Genomic DNA, 25,783 nt, shown 5'->3' on the forward strand with positions numbered 1-25,783 from the left:
CCGTCTTTTCCATATTTTGTTCTATTGAAACCTATCGCACAAATTTGTCCATTTGTTTAATATTAAATTACAGACAATTATATCATTCTCTTATTGTATGAATTGTTTACAGAGGTTATTCAAAGGCTATTACAGAATTTAAATCACAACAAATGTTCTCAAGATATTTCTTGAGAACTCCCCAATCCTTTCTCCTTTTCCTGCTCCTACCAGGGGGAGACAAAAAGATGTCAAGTAACCAAAATATCCCATCTTTTCTCAAGGAATTGTCACTATTTTTCAATTTGTGCTTTCTCAAGCAGCCTCAAGAGGGAGTGCTCCAGTCATGAAGGATGCATTTTCCTGCATCAACACCCCCCCCCCCCAGATAGTCAGTTGCCTTCTTTCTACAGCTCCTTTGTTCACAGTGTTGGGTGTTTAGAGCTCTGGATGAAGAAAGAGGAGACCAGGGTTCAAATCCCCACTCAGGTATGAAACCCACTGGGTGATATCAGGCTAGTCGCTGTCTCTCAGCCTCATCTACTTTACATAGTTGTTATGAGAATGATCTGGATGCCACCTTGAGCTCTGGGGAGGATAGAAATGCAGTAATGATGGAAGCGAATAAATAAGAAAAGTGATTAAGAAAACAAACATAAGCAACAGCAGCATATTTTATCATATGTGGTGGAACTGTAAAGTGATAAAGGAATTCTGGGAAATTATATATAATGAACTGAAAAACAAATGTTTAAAATAACTTTTGTTAAAAGGCCAGAAGCCTTGTTAGGAATTATAGGTGCAGAGATACCGAAGGAACTAAAAAGACTGTTTATGTACACTACAACAACCACAAGAATGATTCTTGCCCAGAGTTGGAAAGACGACAAGATACCTACTAGGGCGGACTGGCAGATGAAATTATTGGGCTATGCAGAGATGGAAAGATTAACCGGGAAAATCAGAAATCAGGAGAATCAAAATTTCAGCAAGGAATGGAACAAATTTATATTGCATTTGAAAGACCACTGTAAACACTTGAACTCTTTGGCAGGCTTTAAATAACGCTTGCAATGATACAGAGATTTTGGATATAATGGAGGATGGTAAATTAGATGGACTTGTAATATACAGGGGTGTGTGTTTTTTTAAAAAAATGTTATTTAAAGAACCCACGGAGCGAAGGAGGGAAGTCTTGAGATTCAGAAGAATCATATGCAAATTTTAATACTTGTAATGATATTATTGTGTGAATCAATTTGTAAAATCAAATAAAATCTATTTAAAATAAACAATCTCTCTCTCTCTGCAAAGAACAAAAAACAAAAAAAGCAGCAGCAGTGTAACGTTGGTCTTTACAAAGCCAGGAAATTGGGTCCTCACAAGTAAATGGAGCCAGTTGCAACTCCATGAATATTTTGCTGACAGTTCATGGCACTGGAAGCAGCAATATCCCTCTGACATGATGACTTCTCTTAGAACATGCCTGCATATAAGACGCCAGCAAAAGCACAAAATCAAATATAGCCAGCAAACGTAGAAAAAACAAGCCACGCCAAAAATTTATTGCAAGTACAGAATTTGAGACTTCTTGGCGCAAATGGAGGACCATAGGGTTTTTCTTGGCCTGGAGTGTCAACAGCCAGGCCCTCAGATCCAGGCAGCATCTCCCTCCCCGGCCTCAGGACGCACAAGGGAAAGAACAAAGAATTCACAAATGTTCTTGTTCTACAGCGAGGCTGGTTTAATGTAATGAAAACACAACTTTTGTTGCAGTTGTAACACGAGAAAAGGCAACGCTTCTTGTAGGCCAAGAAAAATGGACGGAGGTTGTGGGAGCAAATGGAGGACAAACCAGGATGTGTCAGGCAGAGGATGGATGGATTTGGGGTGGGGGAGCTAAGGGAGTGCTCCCCTATTGGGGGATAACAGGTTACATTACGATCTGTCAAAGCAGATCTGTCAATCAAAGCAGCCCCACCCACCCTGCCCTGCTCCTCCCAATCAGTGCAGTCCTCCAGAGGATAGGAGATGGCTTCAGGCTGGTGTCACGTCGTAGTTCCTGTAAAGAAAGGAAACAGGGATCAGGGCAAGGAAAATGAGAATACACGTTAGGCTCCTTGTGGTGATCTATTTACTGAGTATTCATCCTGATTCTCTTGCACAAAGCATACGCAGAGGTTCAGGCACTTTCAAGCAGTAATTTCAATGAACATGCCTCCTGATTTGTTTACAGGGAGATGAGATGGCATTGGCTATTTAATGAGCTTTTGTTCTGATCTGTGTGCAGCAATGTTAGATAATGTTGCACCCATTGGTTATGGGTGTCCATTGGGACTGGGGGAGCAGAAAGCAGGGAGTCCAACTTTAGGTTGCCCCACAGCTAATGACAGGCCAAGCCAACTCATTCTAGAATTAATGGAGACCAAGGGCTTGTCTTTTCTGCAAAATCCACACACAATCTAGATTGATTGCGGATTTCTTTGCGCTTCTTGAGATACTGCTTTCATTCTGAAAATAAAAGCTTGTTGCAGACTGATTTTTCACTTCCTGTTCATTTAAAAAAACAGATGCAGATGGTTCCAGCAACGGGGAGATGGGTGTCTCTCCCCCCCCCCCCGACCAATGACAGTGTTGGTGGACCAGAGTGAACATGATAACAATCACCAGTTTCTTCTTTTTTCACCTGGGGTATGGGCAGGGAGAAAAGGCTTGGATAACCTAATGAAGGGGAGAGTTTTCAAATGCATATCAAGTAGCCACAACTACCCTTGTAGATCTAGACTCAAACTAGATAAATATAAGATTAGTGTGTAGGCAGCCCCAAAGTTCCAGGATGCATTATGATCCTTCCCACAAATAGTGACACCTTAATTACAAATATGTAGGCTGCATTCATATTCCAGCATCTGGACTTTCACAAGATGGAATTAAATAGAGATAAGGAAACAGGAATGGGTGGGTGGGAAGGTGTTGCTCACCTTGTCCGCTTCTTCCCTCTGCATCGAGATTTTCCATGTTTACCACCTGGAAGTGGAGAGAGAACAAACCGTTTTCTGAACTCTTCCTCCTAGAGTAAAGGCCCATTTTCTGAACCCAGCCCTTCAGCCTCCCCTCTCTAGCCCCCTCCTAAGATCCACCAGATCCTGCTGTCAGATAAAAAGGCATACTATTAGAATGGGGGCGGGCAGGGCTGGAGGAAGCACAGTGCCTCTAAGCAGCTGTTGAGTGCAGGATTTGCTTAGAGTTTTGCAGATCCCAATTATCAATCGTGCACTTATTACTTAGGGCTTGTCCACACTTCAACTTCCCCCACCACTTTCCCCTTAGGAAACCTGCTCTTTACTGCTGAATCGAAGCAAACGTCCGTCAGGTTTTCTGTGGATTGATATTTGCTCCGATTCAGTGGTAAAGAGCAGGTTTTCTCATGGAAGGCAGCAGGGCGAACAGAAAACCACTTGGACCCATGTCTAGAAAGAATGGGACATGCAGAAAACTGTGTGGTCTTCTGCTTTCTAGGCTTGGGTGTGGATGAGCCCTTAATAAGATCTCAGATGAGGAGAGGAGAGATTATGTGAATAGGTAAAGGTAATGGGGCCCCTGACCATTAGGTCCAGTCATGACCAACTCTGGGGTTGTGGTGCTCATCTTGCTTTACTGGCCGAGGGAGTACAGCTTCCGGGTCATGTGGCCAGCATGACTAAGCCGCTTCTGGCGAACTAGAGCAGCGCACGGAAACGCCGTTTACCTTCCCACTAGAGTGGTATCTATTTATCTACTTGCACTTTGACGTGCTTTCAAACTGCTAGGTTGGCAGGAGCAGGGACCGAACAACGGGAGCTCACCCCATCGCGGGGATTCGAACTGCCGACCTTCTGATCGGCAAGCCCTAGACTCTGTGGTTTAACCCACAGTGCCACCCGCGTCCCTTACGATTATGTGAATATCCAGGCACAATTATACTTCTACTTTGTAGGAAAGTTTATTCCAACCCAACACTACTTCTCCACTCTTTTGCCATCCACATTTCGGGAGAGAACTCAAAGCAGCTCCACTCATCCCAGTTGCTCATACTTACAGGTGAGAATGAGAATGCCAAGGATGAAGAGGATGGCAGCAGCTATCAAGCCCCCTTTGCGCAGGGAATAGTAATCTGCAAGAGTATGGAGAAAAGCAGACATTTAATGCAAGCCTGAAGTACACACTAAAGCTGTGTACAAATTAGCAGCTCAAAATACAGCAAGGTTGTTCTTTTTCTCAATTAAGATCAAAGCTGGTGGGGGGCAGGAAGGAACCAAAATATGGTACAACAGCAGTGCTCCCCCCCCCCGAAAAAGAAGTGCTGGAACTCACCATGGAATCCTCCCTAGTTCTACTGAGTTCCTGTGAGTTCCCCCTGAAAAAGCCATGTGCAACAGTGTACACACTCCTGTTTAATCTGCAGCCAGCACATTTCCGATTCTTTTGGGAAATGGTGTACACACAATGTAAGCCAAAGTAGCAGTGGGAGTGCACTGGGTGTAAACAGGAATGGGTACATCGCCATACCTTCACTCTGTTTCCAGAGTTCAGAGATGAGTGTTGTTCCTTTAAGTAGCCAAAACTGCACTAGCCACAAACAAGAGGATGAAGGAGGTTTGGGAGAACCCCCAAGGTTTCCATAAATACAAAAAGAACGTAGGGGTAAACAGACCAGTGAAAAACCGAGCATGCTCAGTGACCATGGAATGTTGGCTACAGCTGTGTGCAAACTATTCTTCTAAGGAAATTTCAAAGCACATTCTTTCCCTCAAAGAATTCTGGGCACCATAATTCAACTCTCACAGAGTTGCAGTTCCCAGCAACCCTTGACAAACTGGTACCCATAATTATCTGAGGCGCGGAAATGTACTTGAATGTGTTGCAAAGGTGTACTGTGTACACAACCAGATAATGGAATTTAAGAGAGCTCAAAGGAGAGAGGCACCTCTTCCTATGGTGTACACCCCTATTTCTTTTGTCCCACTGTCTCCTCTGTTCAGATGAGTTGTGCAAGTTTTCCAAAGGTGAGAAAATCTGCATTACCTCTTAATGGATGACAATAGTGGGATGAGTAAACATCTCAGGAGAAACCAACTTTCATTGAAAGCCCCTTTTAAGTATCTGAAAATTTATCTATTGTTATGAGTTTGAGGGGGAGGAAGTAGGTTGTCTGCGAGATCCTTCTAACCCCTGGATTCAGCAAGTGTTAATATATAAGCCAGGCTGGCTTCCTGTGTTGGGGTGATCACCTGGGTGATGGGCCATTAAGAGAACAAAAGAAGGGGGCTCTTTGCGAGAAGACAACCGGGTGATATCAGAGATAGATAGTTAGTTAGAAAGTTAGATAGTCAGATAGTTAGAAAGACAAAGCCTGAGTCTGGAGTTGAGTTTGCAGTGATGTAACCTCCCTCCAGTTTGTAAAGCAACAAACTGGAGGGAGGATCAGAGGGAAATGTTTCATTTCTGTTTAAATCGAAGGCTGTGGCCATAGGAGAAACAAGACCCTTCCGGGCTGTTAATGCTCTGAACCCTTCCAGAGTATGCTCAGGTTGTATACATGTGTAAGCAAACCATATATGATAAAGACACCACAGTTTCTGCTGTGCATCATTCCCAAAAGGAAACACAAGTCCTGGATTAGCACCTGGAACCCCTAGAATCCCCACCGCTCGGAGATGGGGGTGGCATGCAACACAATGGTCTGTTTCCAGCTTGTTGAGACTCACCATAATGGAAAACATTCTCTTGGTAATCTACCTTCCAAACATCTGTTAAAAAAGAAGGAATGTGAAATAGTTGAGAAATAAGCCCGGCTTACCATTATGAGGAAGGAGAGGTCATGTTTGATCCTCCTGCTACAGCAGAGGTGGGGAAACTCAGACCTACAGGCTAAATGTGCCCCTCCAAGCCCCTCAATCTGGCCCTCTCCTAGGCCACACCCCACCCCACCCCTGCTCTGCACCCTGCTTGAGTATTTTTGTCTGCTTCAGATGTGTCCTTGAAATGTGATAATGCCTCTTGCTTGCCTGGTGGAAGGATGGAGAAAAGTGTTTGCAGTGCATGAGGAAATCTCTAGCTTTTGTGTGGCTGGGCTATAGCCTTCTGTACGGAAGTGAGAGTCACACCCGTGACAGCCCACTTTTGCTTCTGGCTCCACCCACTTTTAACTCCAGCCCTGCCCACCGCTGGCCTGCAGTTCCTTGAAGGCATTGGTTTCGTCTTGGCAAAATCCCTGATATTTGCAGAAGTTTGTGTACTTAAAAATTATATTCCTGTAATATGGGGATTATCAGCAGGAGAGCAACAGAGGCTGGCCCTACCATTGGGTAGAATGAGGGGACTGCTCAAGCAGCAAATACTGGCAAAGGGCACCTTCCTGAACCACTGGCCATAGCCTTTGGTTGGGGGACAGAACTTTGCATGCCACATAGCCTGTCCTGCACCCTCATAATTATCCTGCCGTCCTCACTTAAAGGACACTATCCTGTTGCCGGTGTTGAATTAAGGTTCATCTTCCAGTCCCTCAACTTCTGTACATGGAACATGGATTTGTCTTTTCCCTTCTACATACCTGCTCTCCTCCTCTGGTCTACAGATGGCTGTTGAGCTTGGGTAACTTCTGGAAAAGAAAACGCAGAAGGAGACAGGTGAGCTGGTTCCATTCTTTTGGATGTGGCAAAGCAAACTCTTTCTGATTGTTCCCTCTCTCTGCCCACTTCCCCTCATGGGTGGTCCATGGTTCTTATGCTCACCTGCACTGCTAGGGGTGATGACTTTAGTTGTCTCCACTTCAGCTACAGATGTCTCTTCTACTGCATATTAAGAAAAGAGTGTTACATTGGAGCTAGGATGAAATCCCCTTGTAGATAATTTCAGTCTCCTGGCCCTAGAATCATAGAATCATAGAATCATAGAGTTGGAAGAGACCATAAGGGCCATCGAGTCCAACCCCCTGCCAAGCAGGAAACAACTTTCCTGCCAGTTCTGATGTTGCTAGCTTCCTCATGAGACCAGTCTGGCAATGGCTCGTTGGGGGGGGGTCATGAAGAAGCAAAAGGCTGATAATGGCCTGGTTTGTTTGATAATGGTGAACCACTGGCAAAACATAAGACCCTTTGCTTTTGGGGGTAAATGGTCACCCTACCCCAAAAGCTATTGGGCAGAATGTCTTATGCATTTTTCAATGAGCTTGAGAAACAGAGGTTGCCAGGGGCAGGGTGGGAATGTTGTTTGAACTGTTGGGAGAATTCTGCCCCATCCGTGGAGAATTGTCAAGTTGGAAGGGACCCGAAGGGCCATCTAGCTCAACCACTTGCAATGCAGGAATCTTTTTGCCCAATGTGCTTGAACCCATGTCCCTGAGATTAAGAGTCACGTGCTCTACCGACTGAAATGTCCCCCCTCTGCTCATGACAAGGGTGGAGAATTTGGGTAGGCCATTTTCACTATCACGTCATGATTTACAACTCACACACAGGCTGTGGGAATGGTGAACCTGAACCCACCCTGACCAGTTGTTGGACTACAACTCCCATGATCTCCAAACACAGGCCATGCTGGCTGGGGCTGGTGAGAGTTGAAGTCTTGCAACATCTGTAAGAGGGCCACAAGTCCTCCACCCCGGTTGCAACACACAAGCATAAATGTTGTCTAAGGATTTTCCCTTCCTGGAATGCTTCCAGGCAAGTGGTTTATTGAGCATTCATCCTGATTTCGCTACTGGGAGATTAGACGGTGTTGGGTATTTAGTGAACATTCATTCTGATTTGTTTGCAGGGAGGTTTTGTGAGCTTGTTTTGTGAGCACCACAGCACAACTAATAAATTGGAATTTTGTGTGGATGATTCAGTATAAACCTACCACTATTGCACTATTTTTTTGCAACAGTGATATGCTGCAGAACACAACCACAATAAAGAAAAACCCGCTCCAGTCTAGAGGAGCTCTATGTATTTCCATACATACATACATACATATATATATATATATATATATACACACACACACACACACACACACACACACACACACACACATTCATCCTTCATGCCAATAGGGGGGAATTAAACATCCTTTTAAATTTGACAATATTTGCAGGTAGAAGTTCTGGTCTTGTCTTATTTATCTTGCACAAATATCCATGGAATTATGGAAGGATTCCAACCCAAGGATGTTCTCAGCCACATACCCCTTAGTGATGCATTCTCCCGTTGCTGGAAATTCAGAGGGCTTGCCGTCATATTTTCAGCCTCTGGCTCCTCTGCTATAGAAGACCAGGATATAGAGAAGAAATGTTGGGTTAGAAAGATCTGCAAGTCCTCTCCCTCGAGTGCTACACTGCTACTACCGATTGCAGCTGGCCAGATGTCAACATGGAGGGCAGAACTCCTGTGTCTTTATAAAAACAAATTGAAGCTGGTGGTTTGTACACACATCCCATTTATGCCTCTCGCCAAACAAGTTCTACAGACTTTAATAGTGTTTCAAGAACCTTCCAAAAACCGCCGGGCCCACAGCGACAATGGGATGGGCAAATATGGCATTTTTCAGGTTCTCCTGGTGTCTTATTTTCCAAATCTAAAGTTCAGTTCTCCCATATTTCCACATCACCTTGCAATTTGTTTTCTGCATGAATCCCAAGCTGTGACTATGGGAGAAGCAATATTTTCTTGGGGTGTTAATGCCGTGAGCCCCTCCATCATAGGCCCAGGTTGTCAATATGTGTAAATAAACCATGTCTTCTAAAGACTGTCCCTCATTTTAAGGAAACCAGTTGGGGTTGCGTGCAACAATATATATGTTGTTATAAATTAGGTATGTTTTGCAAGTTGCGAGTCCACAGTAAGAATCAACAAGCAGCCGTAACAAAGTAGACAAGCAACTGAAACAAAGATGTACCAGCGTATTTTCCCCTTGAAGTGCAAATCGGTTATGCAACCAAGACTTGTAATGTTCCAAATTTCACTTTCTTTACATGTAAACAAAACCCACAAAACTTTAGGAGGATGGGGAAACATTGTAAATTGCTTTTGGTATATATACAAGGTAATGAAATGACGAAAGCAAGTATAAGCAATAAAATTAATTCTAACCAAAGATAATCAGAAAAATCGAAATAGTAAATCATTTCAATACTTCATAAAGCCATGGTATTTATTTGGGAACAGCAAGTTTTTCTTACTGTGCTCAGTAAAGGAGGTCACGTTTCTTATTACTTGCCATCTCCCCACCCTTCCTGCCTTCGGCTCTAATATAAATGTTATGTACTGAGTTGAATAGGATCCAAATTGCAGCAGTCTGATTGGTCATAGAAGAATAGGATCCAGAATGCAGCAGTCTGATTGGTCCGCAGGAGCCACCCAATCCAACTCCAGGTGGAAGTGAATCCGCAACCTAATTGGCCTACAGGAGAATCCCGGAATTAGCCAATCACGTGGGGCCCTTTATGTAAATAATGTATATAAAGCAGACAGTTTGGGGAAACATCCCCATTCCTCACTACTATGAGCTGAATAAAGAGCATGAAATCCACACTCGACTCTGAGTATATTTCAATAAAGTATTAGCTTAACCCTTGAAACGAACACCTACACTTCCTCCTTATCTATTTATCTATTCTTTTATATGATGGGACTGTAATGGCTGGTAATAAATGTAATAGAAGAAGAAGATCATGGTCCTCCTCAGAAGACTATTTAGTTAAGAGTCTAAAATTACAACACTGCACCATTGTTGCTTGCATTTATTTTTTTAATAAAATGAAAAGCAGCTTTGGGAGAGGGGAATTTAAAATGGAGCAGGAGTAGCCGGAGAAAGCCTTTAACTCTTGCCCTGCCTGCTATTTTCTCTGTTCAAAGTTACACATACTACATTAGCTTTATTTCCCTCCCAGGGGCAGGGGGTTCAAAACTGATACTGCTGACCTTTAACTAATAAAGAACATAAGTGCTTGTGAAGGGGCAGGCAGATGTTGGCAGCAAAGTGATTTGGTGTTTGTTTGTTTGTTGGCTGCATTATGAATGCATCACCATGCCTTTTGGGAAGGTCCAGGTATGGCTAGTCATTTGCAGAACTGTAAAACTCACCTGTCCTATCCTATCAAACCTATCCATTCTTAAGGAAATCAGCCCTGAGTGCTCGCTGGAAAGACAGATCCTGAAGCTGAGGCTCCAATGCTTTGGCCACCTCATGAGAAGAGAAGACTCCCTGGAAAAGACCCAGATATTGGGAAGGATTGAGAGCACAAGGAGAAGGGGACGACAGAGGACAAGATGGTTGGACAGTGTTCTCGAAGCTACCAGCATGAGTTTGACCAAACTGCGGGAGGCAATGGAAGACAGGAGTGCCCAGCATGCTCTGGTCCATGGGGTCACGAAGAGTCGGACACGACTAAATGACTAAACAAACAAAACTTACCTGTGGAAGGCAAAAAGGACTCAGTTGTGGTTCTATCACCATCTGCCTCCTGCCCCACAAGTGGGGATGAGGTACCTGAAACCAAAGCCACAAGCTCACATAAATATCCTTCTGAGCATGCACAGATAGCCTGATGATGTGTCAGCAAAGCTAGGGAATCTGGGGTCCCTCCAGATGTTGTTCAATTCCAACACCCATCATCCAAAGTCAGCATGGCCAAAGGTCAGGGTTGATGGCAGTTGGAGTCCACCCAACTGGCTGACATCAGTTTAAGTAAATCTAAAGTCTTAAGGGCCAAGGGCCTGCGTTCAACAAAACAAAGACTGGTTTTCAGACTTAAAGTTGTTGATGACCAACCAAAAGGGAAATGCACAAATTTTTGTTTGAAAGTGCATGCTTCTCAGCAAAATCCAAACCCAAGATCCATTTCATTTGCTGGAATGAAAGCAAGAATGCAGTGGGTTGAAGTCCTTTCCGTGCATGAACAGCAAAATCTTTATTTTGTACATGTTTATCCCAGGCTTTCTGCAAGAAGCTCGCAGAAGTGGTTCCCCCACCCCTGCACTCCATTTTATCCTTGCAACATCCTTGTGAGGTAGACTAAGTGACTGGTCCAATATCATCCAGCAGGCTTCTATGCTGAGATTTTTGTACATGATACTTGGCTGGAAAACTGTGTTGCAAAATCAAGAGAAATGTGAATTTTGAAAGATGGTTGTGTTTTGGTTCCCTTATTGTTTCAGAAAATATGAATCAGTTAAGTTTGCCTGCAAACTGAATCGAGCTTCTCCCTGCTCTCTAGGCAGAAGCCAGCCACAGTCTGGACCCTCCAGGTGTTTTTCAGCAATGTTTTCAAGTCAGCCCATGCAGTTGAACAGGGCAAGGCATTACTATATCTCTCTGCTTTCCTCACCGCAAACACTTTGCAACGATAATAAATAAAGGCACTTGATTGGTTTCAAAATAGCATAAAGTAACATAAAGTAACAGCTACAAGATAAAACTTAAGAACTAAAACAGGGGTATCCAACATTTTTGGACTACAATCCCCATCAGCCAACATGGCCAGTGGTGGGCACTGATGGGAGATGTAATCCCAAATTTCAGATGGGCACCATATTGGTGTGTGAATGTTGAGGAAAGGTAGGAGAAGATATGTTGTTTAAATATTATCTCTCCTCACTCACGTTTGTGAGTAAGTAGCAGAGCATGTTCCCTTGCACATTGCTGGAAGCTAGCTGATGGATTTGTGAGAATCATTTGAGTTAAGCAATCCAGTCTGGTTTGTCCAGTCTGGATTGTTCCTGGTCAGTTTCTTCTTATGTTTCCCTCTTAAAACAATAATACAACAGTCTTCATTAAAGGTAACAGTAAAGTTTGCTTACATTCAGTTCACAGTATTGTCCTGAAGGCAGGCTTTATCTTGTTACATTTACAGTTGTAGAGAAAAGAAGTCTGAGCTAGGCCTCAGACTTTCCACCTTCTGGCTTACATCCTCTGAAAGGATGAGCCACTCGCTGCTGGCTAAGAGCCAGCAGAAGATGGTAAAAGAGCAAAAGAGAAGCAAAGGAGCAAAACAGCCAAAAGAGGAAGATGGCTGCATGACTAGCTCTTTTATAGGGTCTGCCAGGGTCACACCCATCTACCTGGTCACACAGGTGTGACAGGAAGTCCTCCTGGCCGGAGCAACATTCTCCTGTGTGTCCATTCTGGGCAAACAGGAAATGTTGTATTTGACTGCTTCAGTTATGTTACACCCCACAATTGGCATTCCCTGAACTTTAATGATTTGTTCTCACACGTCATTTATTTAATAATAATAATAAATAAATTTTTATTTATACCCTGCCCTTCCCAGTTCAGAATACTGGGCTCAGGGCAGCTAACAACAAATTTAAAACACTTAATTGATGCAACAAAAAACAGCATAAAATACAGTATAAAACATGAATGACAATAAATTCAGAATTCAAAAATCAATTTGGGGGGGGGGGGAATCCATCCAATAAACAATAGATGATCACCAGGGCTAGCTGGCTAAATGAGTCCTATTTGGGCCAGCGAGGAGATCAGGGGAGAATTAGCTGTGGGATCCAGAGCGGGTAATCTTCATAAAAAGGGGAGGGGGAGGGAAGATTAGCTTTTGTTCTCCCTCACCCTGGATTACAGAACTCGAAAACCGCCAGGAGCACCGTCTGAGGAGGTCCTTCCAGAAGGATCAGTGCCTACTTCAAGGCCCAAACCTAGCTTGGAGCACCTTTATTGACACATTCAGATAATGGAAGCTAAGCTTAGAGGAAGTCGTCGCTCTTGGCAGTTCCTTTAAGCAGCTTGTTGCAATCTGCAGCGACTGAAAGCGCCCAAGCAGCTGGAGGGTCTGTTTTTCTGCCTCCGCAGCACATGCAGGAAGGGATGACTGGGCTGAGAAACAGTCGCCATGGCATTTCTGGATTCTCGGAAATGCCGGCATATGTTTTGCCTTATTTGAGGATAATTATTTTTAATTGGCAGGGGAAAATATTTCACAACAGTATTTCTTCGCTACGTTTGCCCAAATGTCCCAGTCATTTGTCTCCAAAAGATAGGGGTGGCACTAATGTTGAAATCTGCCAGCTGATGGGCAAAGTGGGAAAGGATGGCTTCCATATTCTAGGAGGCACTTGTGTCTCCAGACCAGGGGTAGGCAATGGGGTGCTGTTGGACCTCAGTTCCCATAAGCCCCAACCTCTGAAGGTGCTGTTGGACCTCAGTTCCCATAAGCCCCAACCTCTGAAGGTGCTGTTGGACCTCAGTTCCCATAAGCCCCAACCAATGTAGGCAACGGGCAGAAATGATGGATTTGCTAAACCATAACTCCAGATGACTTGTGCATTTCTGCTAGGACAGCCTTCCCCAATCTGATGCCCTCCATATAATGTTGGACTACAGCTCCCTTCTTCTCTGGCCATACTAGTTGGGGATGGTGGGAACTGTAGTTCAAAACGCCTAGAGGACACTAGGTATTAAGGTGGAAAGGTTGCAGTTCATAGAGAACTTTGGGGTGTGAACTCACAACTGGTTAATGTCACAGAGGCAAAAGTTTAAATGCACACCTGGACTAATACACTGAAGAGGGAGAATCTTACCTTGAGCATCTACAGGACCACTGAGGCTCACACAGATAAGCAGCAGAAAGACAAAGAGCTGGAAAAGACAGACACAAATTCAGCCATCATGACCCTAGTTCAGATTGTGCCCCATAGCGCCAACACTGAATGCTCTGAGTAGCAACTACTTCTCCACTGTGTGAACCAAAATAGTCACAGCTGGAACTGATGCACAGATCCCTCAGCCAACAAAACGCTGAATCAATTACCCTTACAGAGGCCAAGGAAACCATACCAGTGTTTGAGAGGCATGTGTCTGGGCACGTGTGTTCATTGCTCTTGTGGTGAGGCTTGATTGATGGACTGTAGAAGATTCAATGCTACTACTACTACTACTTCTACTATGCATTTAGCATTCCAGTGAACCAGGATCTAATTCCATAAAAAGCACACAGCCTTCTCTAGATCTATTGCCATTTATTTTCATTATTTTCACTGTTGGCCATAGCTTCTTTAAGCCATAGAATCAGACTCAGGATTCTGTCATTTCCCCAGCTTAAAAGCAACTCCCACGTTATTTTTCATACAACAGAGATAATTACAGTGGTACGTCGGGTTAAGTACTTAATTCGTTCCAGAGGTCCGTACTTAACCTGAAACTGTTCTTAACCTGAAGCACCACTTTAGCTAATGGGGCCTCCTGCTGCTGCTGCGCCACCGGAGCACCATTTCTGTTCTCATCCTGAAGCAAAGTTCTTAACCCGAGGTACTATTTCTGGGTTAGCGGAGTCTGTAACCTGAAGCGTATGTAACCTGAAGTGTATGTAACCCGAGGTACCACTGTATAGCAACCAACCTGGGGGGAAAATGATACAACCCTGAGTGCTGCGGTGGCTTAATAGGCAACTTATGCTGTGTACTCTTTGGGAGATGTACTTTCCTTCAAAGAGTTTTGAGCACTTTAGTTGACCGTAGTCACAGAGTTGCAACTCCCAGCACCCCTTAGCAAACTACAGTGGCCAGAAATCTTTGAGGGCAAGAAGGTGCTTCAAACAGGCTTTAAAGGGAGAGTGTGTACACATTCATAATTTGACATTAGAATTTTCCCCACTAAGTTTCAGGCAGCAAGTTAGAACTGTTTTATTTCAGGAGGTTTTTGCACTATGAGTGCTGTTCTGATGCTTTCTCCTCCAACGCTTCTAATTTACGTTTTGAAGTTTGTAGATCTTACATTTTTATTCTGTATAACCTGCTTTGAGACCCAGATGAAGTGAAAAGCAGAGTATAAGTTTCTTTAAACAAATAAATGCCATCTTGTGTGTGTTTAAAACTGATTTATTGTTATTTCTTTCCTCTGCTAATTTATACAGCACTTCATATTTCAAAGATACAGTGGTACCTCGGGTTACATACGCTTCAGGTTACAAATGCTTCAGGTTACAGACTCCGCTAACCCAGAAATAGTGCTTCAGATTAAGAACTTTGCTTCAGGATGAGAACAGAAATCGTGCTCCGGTGGCACGGCGGCACCTGAAGTGGTGCTTCAGGTTAAGAACAGTTTCAGGTTAAGAACCGACCTCCAGAACGAATTAAATACTTAACCCGAGGTACCACTGTAATCGCTAAGCGGTTCACAAACACCCACAAATATAAACGTCCATTACAAAAGATACAGGTTTTTTAAAAAATTAAAAACCTCACATTTTAGACCAGCACTGATAACAATTAGATACATCAATATAAACGTTAGCAACTTTAGCAATATAAACTTTAACATATGGGCCCATGATAACGGCAATTTAGATCTCTCAGTAAAACAGCCACAGAGTATAGGGGAAATGTATTCTCCTGTAACAACATAAACAAATTCAATTATCTCTCCCTCCTGCCCATTTTTTTAGATTTCACTGCAGCAGCACCAAATACAAATGAAATGTCCTGACCCAATTATTGAAAATAATTGAAAAAAAGGCCTCAGGGAATAAAACAACACAAACACCACACCCAGAGAGAGAGAGAACCCTACATGTTGTCCGCCACTGTTTTAGATTCAGAAGCTCTGCTGAGGTTTTGAGGCCTCTCAACATCCCGTCTGTGGAGCTGGAAATATACAGGCATTTCCCCTCCAACTGCCGAAGACCTTGTGGCTTGTGCTCACACTGCTCCAAAGGATGAGAAAGCCATGATGCAGCCGTCTGAGGAGGCAGCTCTGAGCTGTCAGCCCGCCAACGTCCTACAGAGGAGCCTATTGGGAGTTTAGCAAAAACCTAGTTGGAGGGGGGGGCTCTCACTCCATCTGCCTCCCAAGCCTGGCTTGGGCTGTTTGTTTTTGAAGCCTCTCCTCCTGGATCCTTTCCAATCCACTGTAGTCCCAACATCACTGAAACGGACAACCTTCCCCACGCTTTCAGCTTTGTCTCGGGGAAGCCTAATTCTTTTTTTGTTTGCTTGTTTCTCTCCGGCAGTCACGCACGGACACATGCCAAAACTTCAAAAGTCTGATGCTTTCCGGCCGGTCTCAGACTTCTGCTTCTGAGAACCACAGCTTTGAAAGCCGAACATCCCTGGCCACACAGGCAGGCAGCTTGCTAACTATATAAGGCAAAGTCCGTAGAGCAAAGAAGTTTTTTTTAAAAAAATAAACCCTTCCTGAGATGCAAACAAAGATGGAGTGAAAAAGGCAAACTGGTGAAAACTAGGAAAAGGTGTCTGCTTGCCTGTCTGGATTCTGGACTATATATCCCAAGCCTTTCGCTGACCGCTGAGACCATCTCCCTTCCTCCCGACTCTGGTTTTTTTGCCATGTGGCTTTCATTTCCCCTGAGCCAGAGGGTCTGGTTTTTCTGGCATCTTCAACACCCCAAAGGGTTAATCCCTGGTAGGATTTTTTTTCTGGCCGGCAAATTGTTCCAGAGACAGGATGCAGGGGGAGAAAAGGTTCTTATGACAAAAAAGGGGGAGAGCTGGGTGGTCTATGCTGGAGAGTTGGGGGGGGGGAATCACTCACCTTCATGGCGGATGCTACAGTCCACCAGGCGTTCCGTTTGCCGGGCATCTGCAAGCAAGCGAAAGGCCCCAACAGTCATTTCCTCCTCTTGCCACTTCCTGGCCCTGGGGAGCGGTGTGAGTCATGGGCACGTGTTCCTACATTTCTGAGTGTGTGGGTATATATACGTCGAGTCCATCGGTGTGTGTGTGTGTTTCAAACTTTGATGGCGAACTCCCTTAGAAGTAACAGGCTCCTCTGTAAAATGACGACACGGTAACCGAACCCAGAGCAGCAAATGAGGAACGAAAGAAACCACAACCCAGACTTTTATTTTTATTTTTTTGTTCTGCACAGCTAGGAGAGCGGTGAGACAAAGGCCGTGGCTCCTTCACGGACATTAATTCACATAATTTGCCCAGAATATTGTGCCAACTTGGAGGGGCAGAACGTTTCAAAAAGGAACTTGAGAACACTGAGAACAGTTAGCCTGGCAGAGAAATTCTTAGGTTCTCTTTTTTGAAATGGGCGTTGGTCACTCGTGGCAGAAAAAGTATAGAAAAGTAACAAAGTTCCCAGGTTTGGTCCCCGGCAACTTCTGGCAGAGCTGGGACAGGAGAGGCCCATGGCTGAAATCCTCTGTCAATCAATGAAAGCAATACCGAGCAAGTTATGTATTGCTATGAGTTTGTAGGTGCAAGACTCCCTAAATTAATGATCAAGGTAGGGTTAGAATTTAACTAAGGTCTGTTTGTTAAAACTGTGTGTCGGACTCATGTTAGAATCTAATCAAGATGTGCAGACTTACAGAAGCCATCCCGGTTTCTGATTTTATCCTGGAATGTCCCACTTAGGAGACTCTTATTTTCATTGGAGAAATGTTGGAAGGTAAGCAGTTATGCAACCCCTGAACCAAGGACATAATAACTATACAGTACAATCTTTAGAAGACATCTGAAGGCAGTCCTGTTTAGGGAAGATTTTAAATGTTTAATGTTTTATTATGTTTTTATATGTATACCATATTTTTCCGTGTATAAGACGCCCCCATGTATAAGACGACTCCTATTTTTTGAGCCCAAGATTAAGAAATAATTAATTGCTACATTCCGTGTATAAGACGACCCCCAATTTTAAACTTTAGAAATGTGGTGGAAATATAGTCTTATACACAGAAAAATACAGTATGTTGGAAGCTGCCCAGATTGGCTGGGGCAACTTAGTCAGTGTTGGGTGAGTTGTTGTTGTTGTTGTTGTTGTTGTTGTTGTTGTTGTTGTTATTATTATTATTATTATTATTATTATTATAAAAGTTAAAAGTAAAGGACCCTTGACCATTAAGTCCAGTTGCGGACGACTCTGGGGTTGCACCGCTCATCTCACTTTACTGGCCGAGGGAGCCGGCGTTTCTCTGCAGACAGCTTCCGGGTCATGTGGCCAGCATGACTAAGCCGCTTCTGGCGAAACCAGAGCAGTGCACGGAGATGCCATTTACTTTCCCGCCGAAGCGGTACCTTTTTATCTATTTGCACTTTGATGTGCTTTCGAACTGCTAGGTTGGCAGGAGCTGGGACTGAAAAACGGGAGCTCACCCCGTCACGGGGATTCGAACTACCAACCTTCTGATCGGCAAGCCCTAGGCTCTGTGGTTTAGACCACAGCACCACCAGTGTCCCTATTATTATTAAATAGGACAACTCTATTTTCATTGGAGAAATATTGGAGGGTATGGACCCATGTATATTAAGCTGTGCATCAGACACCGCTTTAATCCTAGGGAATCATCACGTTTTAATAGCTAATTAAGTCAGGCTAATTTCCTTTAGAAGCCATTGCCTGGGGATGAGCCGTTAGGACAACACAAAGGATCAAGGGCAAATCTTATCTGCAAAGGAGTGGGCTCCCTCAAATGAGAGTTGGCTTAAAAGACATTGCAAGTGTTTTAGTTTAGAGTTTTAGGATTGCAGTTAGGAGTTTGCAACAGAGTTAATAAGCAGTGTGTTGAAGAGAGCAATGTTTGAGAGCAACGGCCGAGGTCTGCTTAAGACCATGGCTGCTGTTTCAATGGGAGAAGCCAGAACCTCTTGAGGTGTTCATGCTGTGAACCCTGCCATCGTAGGCTCAAGTTGTTGTAGTAGTTGTTTAGTCGTTTAGTCGTGTCCGACTCTTCGTGACCCCATGGACCAGAGCATGCCAGACACTCCTGTCTTCCACTGCCTCCCGCAGTTTGGTCAAACTCATGCTGGTAGCTTTGAGAACACTGTCCAACCATCTCGTCCTCTGTCGTACCCTTCTCCTTGTGCTCTCAATCTTTCCCAACATCAGGGTCTTTTCCAGGGAGTCTTCTCTTCTCATGAGGTGGCCCAAGTATTGGAGCCTCAGCTTCAGGATCTGTCCTTCCAGTGAGCACTCAGGGCTGATTTCCTTCAGAATGGATAGGTTTGATCTTCTTGCAGTCCATGGGACTCTCAAGAGTCTCCTCCAGCACCATAATTCAAAAGCATCAATTCTTTGGCGATCAGCCTTCTTTATGGTCCAGCTCTCACTTCCATACATCACTACTGGGAAAACCATAGCTACTGGGAAAACCATAGCTTTAACTCTACAGGTTAATTCTACAGGTTGTAGAAATGTGTAAATAAACCATATATCATAAAGACACTGCTGTCTCTGCTGTGGCTCATTTCCCAAAACCTCACTGCAGGTGTATTTGACAGAGGCAGCCCTCAGTTCGGTAGCTAGCTGACACAGCACAGGCCCAGGCAACCTTCTGGTAGGCTGCTCTGATCCGACACCACGCAGGGACCTTCCCAGGCGCTCCAGTCCATGCAATCTGGGCGGTGTCTCCCAAGGAGCAGGAGACAGAAGACAACCAAGGTAGGAAGGGGGAGGGGCGTGCGAGCAGGTTGCAGTGGGGAGCAAGCAGGTGGGAGAGGAAGGGGTCGGCAGCAAGGGGGGTGTGAGTGACAGGGTCGGCGATTGATCACAGGGTCCAGGTCGCCATCAAGAGCAGATGGGGTTAGAAGTTCCCTTTAAAACGAAGCAGTGGAGACTGCTGTCCTGTTGCCGCTGCAATTGTGAGCTGGGTTGGCTTTTGAGCACAGAATGGGAAAGGGCGCCATCTCGTGGGCAAAATAGCCCCCGGATTTATTTGCATCTGTGTACCATCTATATACAGTATGCTGCAAATTGCCTTGGCAGTGTGTGTGTGCGTGTGCATGGGCGCAGCCAGGATTTTGTGGGCGGGGGCAGGCCTTTTGTTTGGAGGGGGCAGAACTTCGGTTAGCTATGTATTCTTATTCATTATTGGGGGCACCTCTCTGCCTCCCCGCCCGCTACGCCCGTGTATGTGTGTTGCTGTTATATAGCTAAATGTGTGGGATACTAGTCTGCTAAATAACTAAATATAAATGAGGCACAGCATGTAGCGGTAGCTTTAAAAACAGGAAAGCAGGGTTGGGGAACCTATTGCGGTCTCGTTGTTGCTGAGCCCCTAACTCCCTCCCAGCAACCCTACCCAGCAAAGCCAATAACCAGGGGTGATGGGAATTGTAGTCTAGCAACGCTTTTTCGGGCGATAATCCCGCCCTCCCTGCAATAAAGACTCCGGCACCCCATGAATCTGGTGTTGGCTGAAAAGAAGTAACCCAATAAACAAAGCTGTAAAGGGGAGAGAGAGAGGCATAGATGCTCCTGCCCGAGGCTAGGAAAGAAGCGTGGGGGCGGAGGAGAGCAAAACAGGACATCTCAAATTTCCAGGCAGCGCCACGTGCTCCTCCGGGGCGCCTGAAAGGCGAGGAGAAAGATCTCAACCTCCGGCGCCCGTGCAGGTCGCCAAAGGGGTTGCACTGGAAAGGGAGCGAGATTCCCGTCCTTGCAATGGGTTCAGAGCGCGGCTGGGAAGCCAGATCCCCTGTTGCAGGTTATGATCTCTCTCTCGCTTCCCCTCCTCGTTGTTCCAGGACTTTAAACAAGGGAATGTGGAAGCTGGATCACCGCAGCGCTCCCCCTTAGCTGCGCGGGGAGCTCCAATGGCGCGGAAGAACTTTGCGCATATTGCTCCTCCTAGTCCCGGGACTTCCAGAGGAGGAGATCCACCCATCACCCGCTCTCCCAGTTCTGGGCTTCCTGATTGTCCCGGAGAAGGATCTGGTCTCTGGCGGGAGGAAGCGTGCGACCTTCCGCGGTGGGATTTCGGGCGAGGAGACGGCGGTCGAAAAAGGTCAGCGGGGGTGCCTTTTGCTCCAAGAAATCGGCACTCGCCCAGGTTGGTGCGTCTTGGCTGGGGAATCTTTTGGGATAGCATCCAAACCAGGGTTTCCAGCTGTTTTTGGACTACAACTCCCATCATCCCTAGCTAGCGCGACCAGTGGATGATGGGAATTGTAGTCCAAAAACAGGTGGAGACCCAAGTTTAGGAAGCCCTGATCCAATCGACAACTTCCCCCAAAGGATCATTGGAATTGTAGTTTGTGAGGGGTGCTGAGAGTTGTGAGGAAGAGAGTACTATTGTCTTCACACTCTGGGAATGGTAGCTGGGCAGGGGAGTGGAGGTGGGGACTGGGGTCTCCTCACAACTCTCAGGACCTGCCACAAACTACGGTGCCCAGGGATCTTAGAGGGAAGCCGGGAATGTTTAAAGTGGTATTTTAAAGTGTATAGTGCACAAGGGGCCAGAGAAAGAAATGACTTGTGCACTATCTTCCAGCCTGCCTTGAAACGGAGAAATGGACCCTCTTGGCAACTGGATTGATTTGAAACTCTCTTGATGATGCAAATGGAAGGGAAACCTGGGCGCTCCAGATATTGCTGGAGTCCAATTCCCATCAACCCCAGACAGTGCAGACAATGGTCAGGAATTATGGGAGCACTCGCAGTGTTTCTCAACCTGTGGGTCCCCAGATGTTGTTGGACTACAACTCCCATCATTCCTAGCCAGCATGACCAGTGGTCAGGCATGATGGGAGTTGTAGTCCAACAACATCTGGGGACCCACAGGTTGATCACCGAAAAGGCCACTGAAATTGGAGATGCCAAGGTCTGCCACTGATCACAGGCTCCCCTTTTCTCCCTAAATTGTTTCAGGTTTCATTGGGAGGTTCTGCTACTGTGCCCTGTTTCAAAATTAGGCTTGCACTTTACCCACACAAGCCCATTATCTAGCAACCAATGAGCAAGGGATGAAGCTAGATACAGTGGTACCTCTGGTTACGTACTTAATTCGTTCCGAAGGTCCGTTCTTAACCTGAAACTATTCTTAACCTGAAGCACCACTTTAGCTAATGGGACCTCCTGCTGCTGCCACGCCACCGGAGCATGATTTTTGTTCTCATCCTGAAGCAAAGTTCTTAACCTGAGGTACTATTTCTGGGTTAGCGGAGTCTGTAACCTGAAGCGTCTGTAACCTGAAGCGTGTATAACCCGAGGATGAAGCAAGCTTGTTTTCTCCTGCTCTGGAGGGTAAGAAGATCTTTCTGACGGTAAGAGCTTTTGACAGTGGAATGGTCTTTCTCAGAAGACTGTGGCCTCTCCTTCCTTGGAGGTTTTTAAGCAGAGGTTGGATGGCCATCTGTCATGGATGCTTTAGAGAGCCAGTGTGGTGTAGTGGTTAAGAGCGATAGACTTGTAATCTGGTGAACTGGGTTCGCGTCTCCGCTCCCCCACATGCAGCTGCTGGGTGACCTTGGGCTAGTCACACTTCTCTGAAGTCTCTCAGCCCCACTCACCTCACAGAGTGTTTGTTGTGGGGGAGGAAGGGAAAGCAGAATGTTAGCCCCTTTGAGACTCCTTTGGGTAGTGATAAAGCGGGATATCAAATCCAAACTCTTCTTCTTCTTCTTCTTAGCTGAGATTCCTGCATTGCAGGGGGTTGGACTAGGATGAGTCTCAGGATCCCTTCCAATTCTACAATTACCGTATTTTTTGCTCTATAAGATTCACTTTTTCCCTCCTAAAAAGTAAGGGGAAATGTGTGTGCATCTTATGGAGCGAATGCAGGCTGCGCAGCTATCCCAGAAGCTAGAACAGCAAGAGGGATTGCTGCTTTCACTGCGCAGCGATCCCTCTTGCTGTTCTGGCTTCTGAGATTCAGAATATTTTTTTTCTTGTTTTCCTCCTCCAAAAACTAGGTGTGTCTTGTGGTCTGGTGCGTCTTATAGAGTGAAAAATACGGTATATTATTTACGATTCTATATATAAACACTGTGCAGGCAGATTAGAATGAAGGCTCCCTGATGTGTAACCTCTCCACAAACAAGTCAGAACAAATGCCCAATACAAACCAGGAATTGTATAATTTCTGCTTGAGCTTCGTGCAAGGAAATCAGGATGAATGCACAAGAAACAAAGCCCCATAGCACATGAATTTGAGTGGACTAGCCATTTCCCCCATGCTGTTTCCCCACTAAAAATCTCTCCCCCTTTTGAAGGTATGGGTTCTTTTGCAGCAGATAGTGTTTGGAAGAGGGGGGAGCCCACAGTGGTTTGTGTTGATTATTCACAGGAAAGCAGTGGGGGGTGTGGTGTGATCCAGATTGGGTGCTTTTGCTATCGGAAGACACATGTCAACTTCATAAGCACTTTAGTTAAAAGCACATTTAATAATACGATGGTGTTTAAGGCACCTCATTGTGTTCTTATACGGTTTTGAGTAACTCCCAACTTTTTTGGAGTTGTTCTGCCCTCTGGTGGCTAAAAGCCAGAACAAATCTTTATCACAGCAAGGAAGACATTCCCCTCCTCCCCGAATCTGATCCCTGTTTCTGGACTCCTCTGGGGAGGGGTGGCCCATCCCATTTCTCCACCTGAGGTGAAACACTTGCACTTCCACCACCAGAGGCGGGTGCTTCACCCTACCTAATCGGTGGGCCGGCTCTGGGGAGTATAAATGCATTACGAGGGCACCTTTGATTGCTCTCTTTCCCTGATGTGGCAGAAGTTTCTGCAGCCCTTTCTGTATCAGCACCAGAGATCAGCAAGCCAGTGGGGCAGGAAGCATTTGGGGACACAGCAGGGGTGAAGACCTCAGGCCCAGGAGGTAGATGTGGCCCTCCAGGCCCCACTACCTGGCTCTCAGGATGCTCCCCAAGCCATACCCCTCACTGGCCCTGCTTAGGCCCCTCCTTGAGTGTTTTTACATGGCTGGAATGTGCCCTTGAGCTCTCCCCATGCTTCTTGCTTGCCTGGATAGAAGGCAGAGAGTTGTGTGTTTGCGTACGGAAAGTTGCCTACTGTACAAAGGTGACATTTTAATCTGTTGCTCCGCCCACTCTTGCCTCTGCCCCCCCCCCCTTTGCTGAATGGTCCCAGGACTGGTTTCGAAAAAATGAAATGAAAATATGGTGCAAGGAAAACAAAAAGAACAGGCATAGCCAGTGTGAGAATAACCAAACAGCAGCACAGAACTGCAGTGTGCAGCAATGCACAGCAATGGGTAAATGCACTAAAAATGCATTGAGCGCAGGATTAACAGAAAGATGTATAAAAACCCAGCAAGCAAATCAGAATGAATTTGTCTGGATGAATGAATGCTCGCTGAACAGGTCATCTGGCGACGCCATATGTGTGGCATCAATTTTTTTTTAAATCCAAAAATCGCCCACAAGAATCTGCCTGTTTTTTCTTGCTTCTCCTTAAGCCCAGAACTTCTTCCCAGAAAGGACACAGAGAGTCCTGCCTGTTTTCCTTCTTCCAAAACTCAGCTGAGCCGAAAAGGGGACATTGTGTACTTAGGGTAGCCAATTATGAGGATTTGAATCACCAGCCGCAAGGACAAAAGAGAGTGCCCATTTGCATAATATCTGCACGTGGTAATTTACATGCAAATATTTAAATTTAAGAAACAATGGCTGTGCTTTCAGGAGAAGCAGAGTGCATCTCGCCATAGCGGGGGGGGGGGGGGGGGCACCAGGGGACGTTTCCACCTGCCTCTGTGGTCTCTTGACCAGGATGGGAAATTTCAAAGACCCTTCTTCTGCTCCCCTTTGGGTGGTTCCTTATTTTTAAACTAGTCTTGGGCTTGGCAGGCCTCAAATGGAGGAGATCTTCAAGCAAAGGACTGCCTCTAACAGCCCTCCAAAACGTTGCGAGAATGTCTAGTAGGATTAGTGTTGGTTTCAGCTGAACATAAAATTGGGGAAAGTTTGGGTCATAGTGATTTGCCTGAGGGCTTTGCTTCCAAGAAGGCTTGAAAAAGTTCATTTCATTAAATAGGGAACTAGAGAATTTACAGTGGTACCTCGGGTTAAGTACTTAATTCGTTCCGGAGGTCTGTTCTTAACCTGAAACTGTTCTGAACCTGAAGCACCACTTTAGCTAATAGGGCCTCCCGCTGCCGCCATGCCACCAGAGCACGATTTCTGTTCTCATTCTGAAGCAAAGTTCTTAACCCGAGGTACTATTTCTCAGTTAGCGGAGTCTGTAACCTGAAGCGTCTGTAGCCTGAAGCATCTGTAACCTGAAGCGTATGTAACCCAAGGTACCACTGTACTCGTATAGGATTAATCACTATGGCAATTTTTATCAGTGAACTGGTTATCACCAACTCACCATATGCACCACCTACTAATATGTTTTTTAAAGCGGTTTGGATTTTTTTGGGGGGGGCTGTTTCTGTTTACGTATGAGTACCACATGTGAAGGTCACAGCTTGCTTCTTTTTGTGACTTGCATTCATGTATTTAGAGTGCATTAAGTGATATTCTCCACCCCGGTTGTAATAAAAAATTGACCCTGATGGAACGTATTGAGATACAATCATCCCTTTCATTTTAACTTTGTGTATAGAAATAAGTGAAACATTATGCTTGACTTACTTTTGTACCTTTAAAGGGGACCCAAATGACATTCCTGCCCATGGTCCCCCAAACCAGAGGGGGCCCCCACTGCCCCATAGCTCCCCACTTCAGAACAAGAGAAAAGATGCTGGATGAGGCTGATGGGAGTTGTGGTCCAGAACAGCTGGAGGGCACCAGTGTGGGGAAAGGGAGCCTAGCCAACCAGATTACTCAGGTCTAATAAAGCTAATTCAAAAAGGAGGCAAATTCTGTTTGGCCTCAGGGTCATCCTGCAGCCAAATCTGATTGGCTAGGTAATGACCTGCTGGTTCACTATAGGCTGATGGGAGGATGGGGTTGCTAGGATGAGAGGCAGTGGCATTTGGAGGGGTCCGGGAAAGCCCCCTTTGCACAATGAGAGTGAGCTTGCAAACTTGGACACCTGTGATGGCATTAGGGTAGAATTACGTGGTGCTTTTTTGCATGTGATGATCCTTACCAGTACAGAGGACCGTCGTTTC

The 25,783-nt window shown here is 45.4% G+C and overlaps 1 protein-coding gene across 1 annotated transcript; it reads right to left on the bottom strand.

Annotated features, from left to right (window-relative positions):
• Positions 1 to 1,699: 1,699 nt before the first annotated feature.
• On the bottom strand, positions 1,700 to 16,737 carry LOC309347586 (uncharacterized protein). The gene is made up of 10 exons (XM_081872258.1): positions 16,510 to 16,737; positions 13,542 to 13,599; positions 10,417 to 10,491; positions 8,189 to 8,263; positions 6,753 to 6,812; positions 6,572 to 6,652; positions 5,727 to 5,768; positions 4,058 to 4,132; positions 2,961 to 3,006; positions 1,700 to 2,041 (listed from the first exon to the last, which is right to left on the bottom strand). The coding sequence occupies exons 1-10, from the start codon at positions 16,555 to 16,557 to the stop codon at positions 2,017 to 2,019; spliced, it is 585 nt and encodes a 194-aa protein (XP_081728384.1). The 5' UTR covers positions 16,558 to 16,737; the 3' UTR covers positions 1,700 to 2,016.
• Positions 16,738 to 25,783: the final 9,046 nt, after the last annotated feature.

This window comes from Podarcis erhardii, assembly GCF_964252035.2.
Source record: "Podarcis erhardii genome assembly, chromosome: 7".
Lineage (NCBI taxonomy): Eukaryota > Metazoa > Chordata > Lepidosauria > Squamata > Lacertidae > Podarcis > Podarcis erhardii.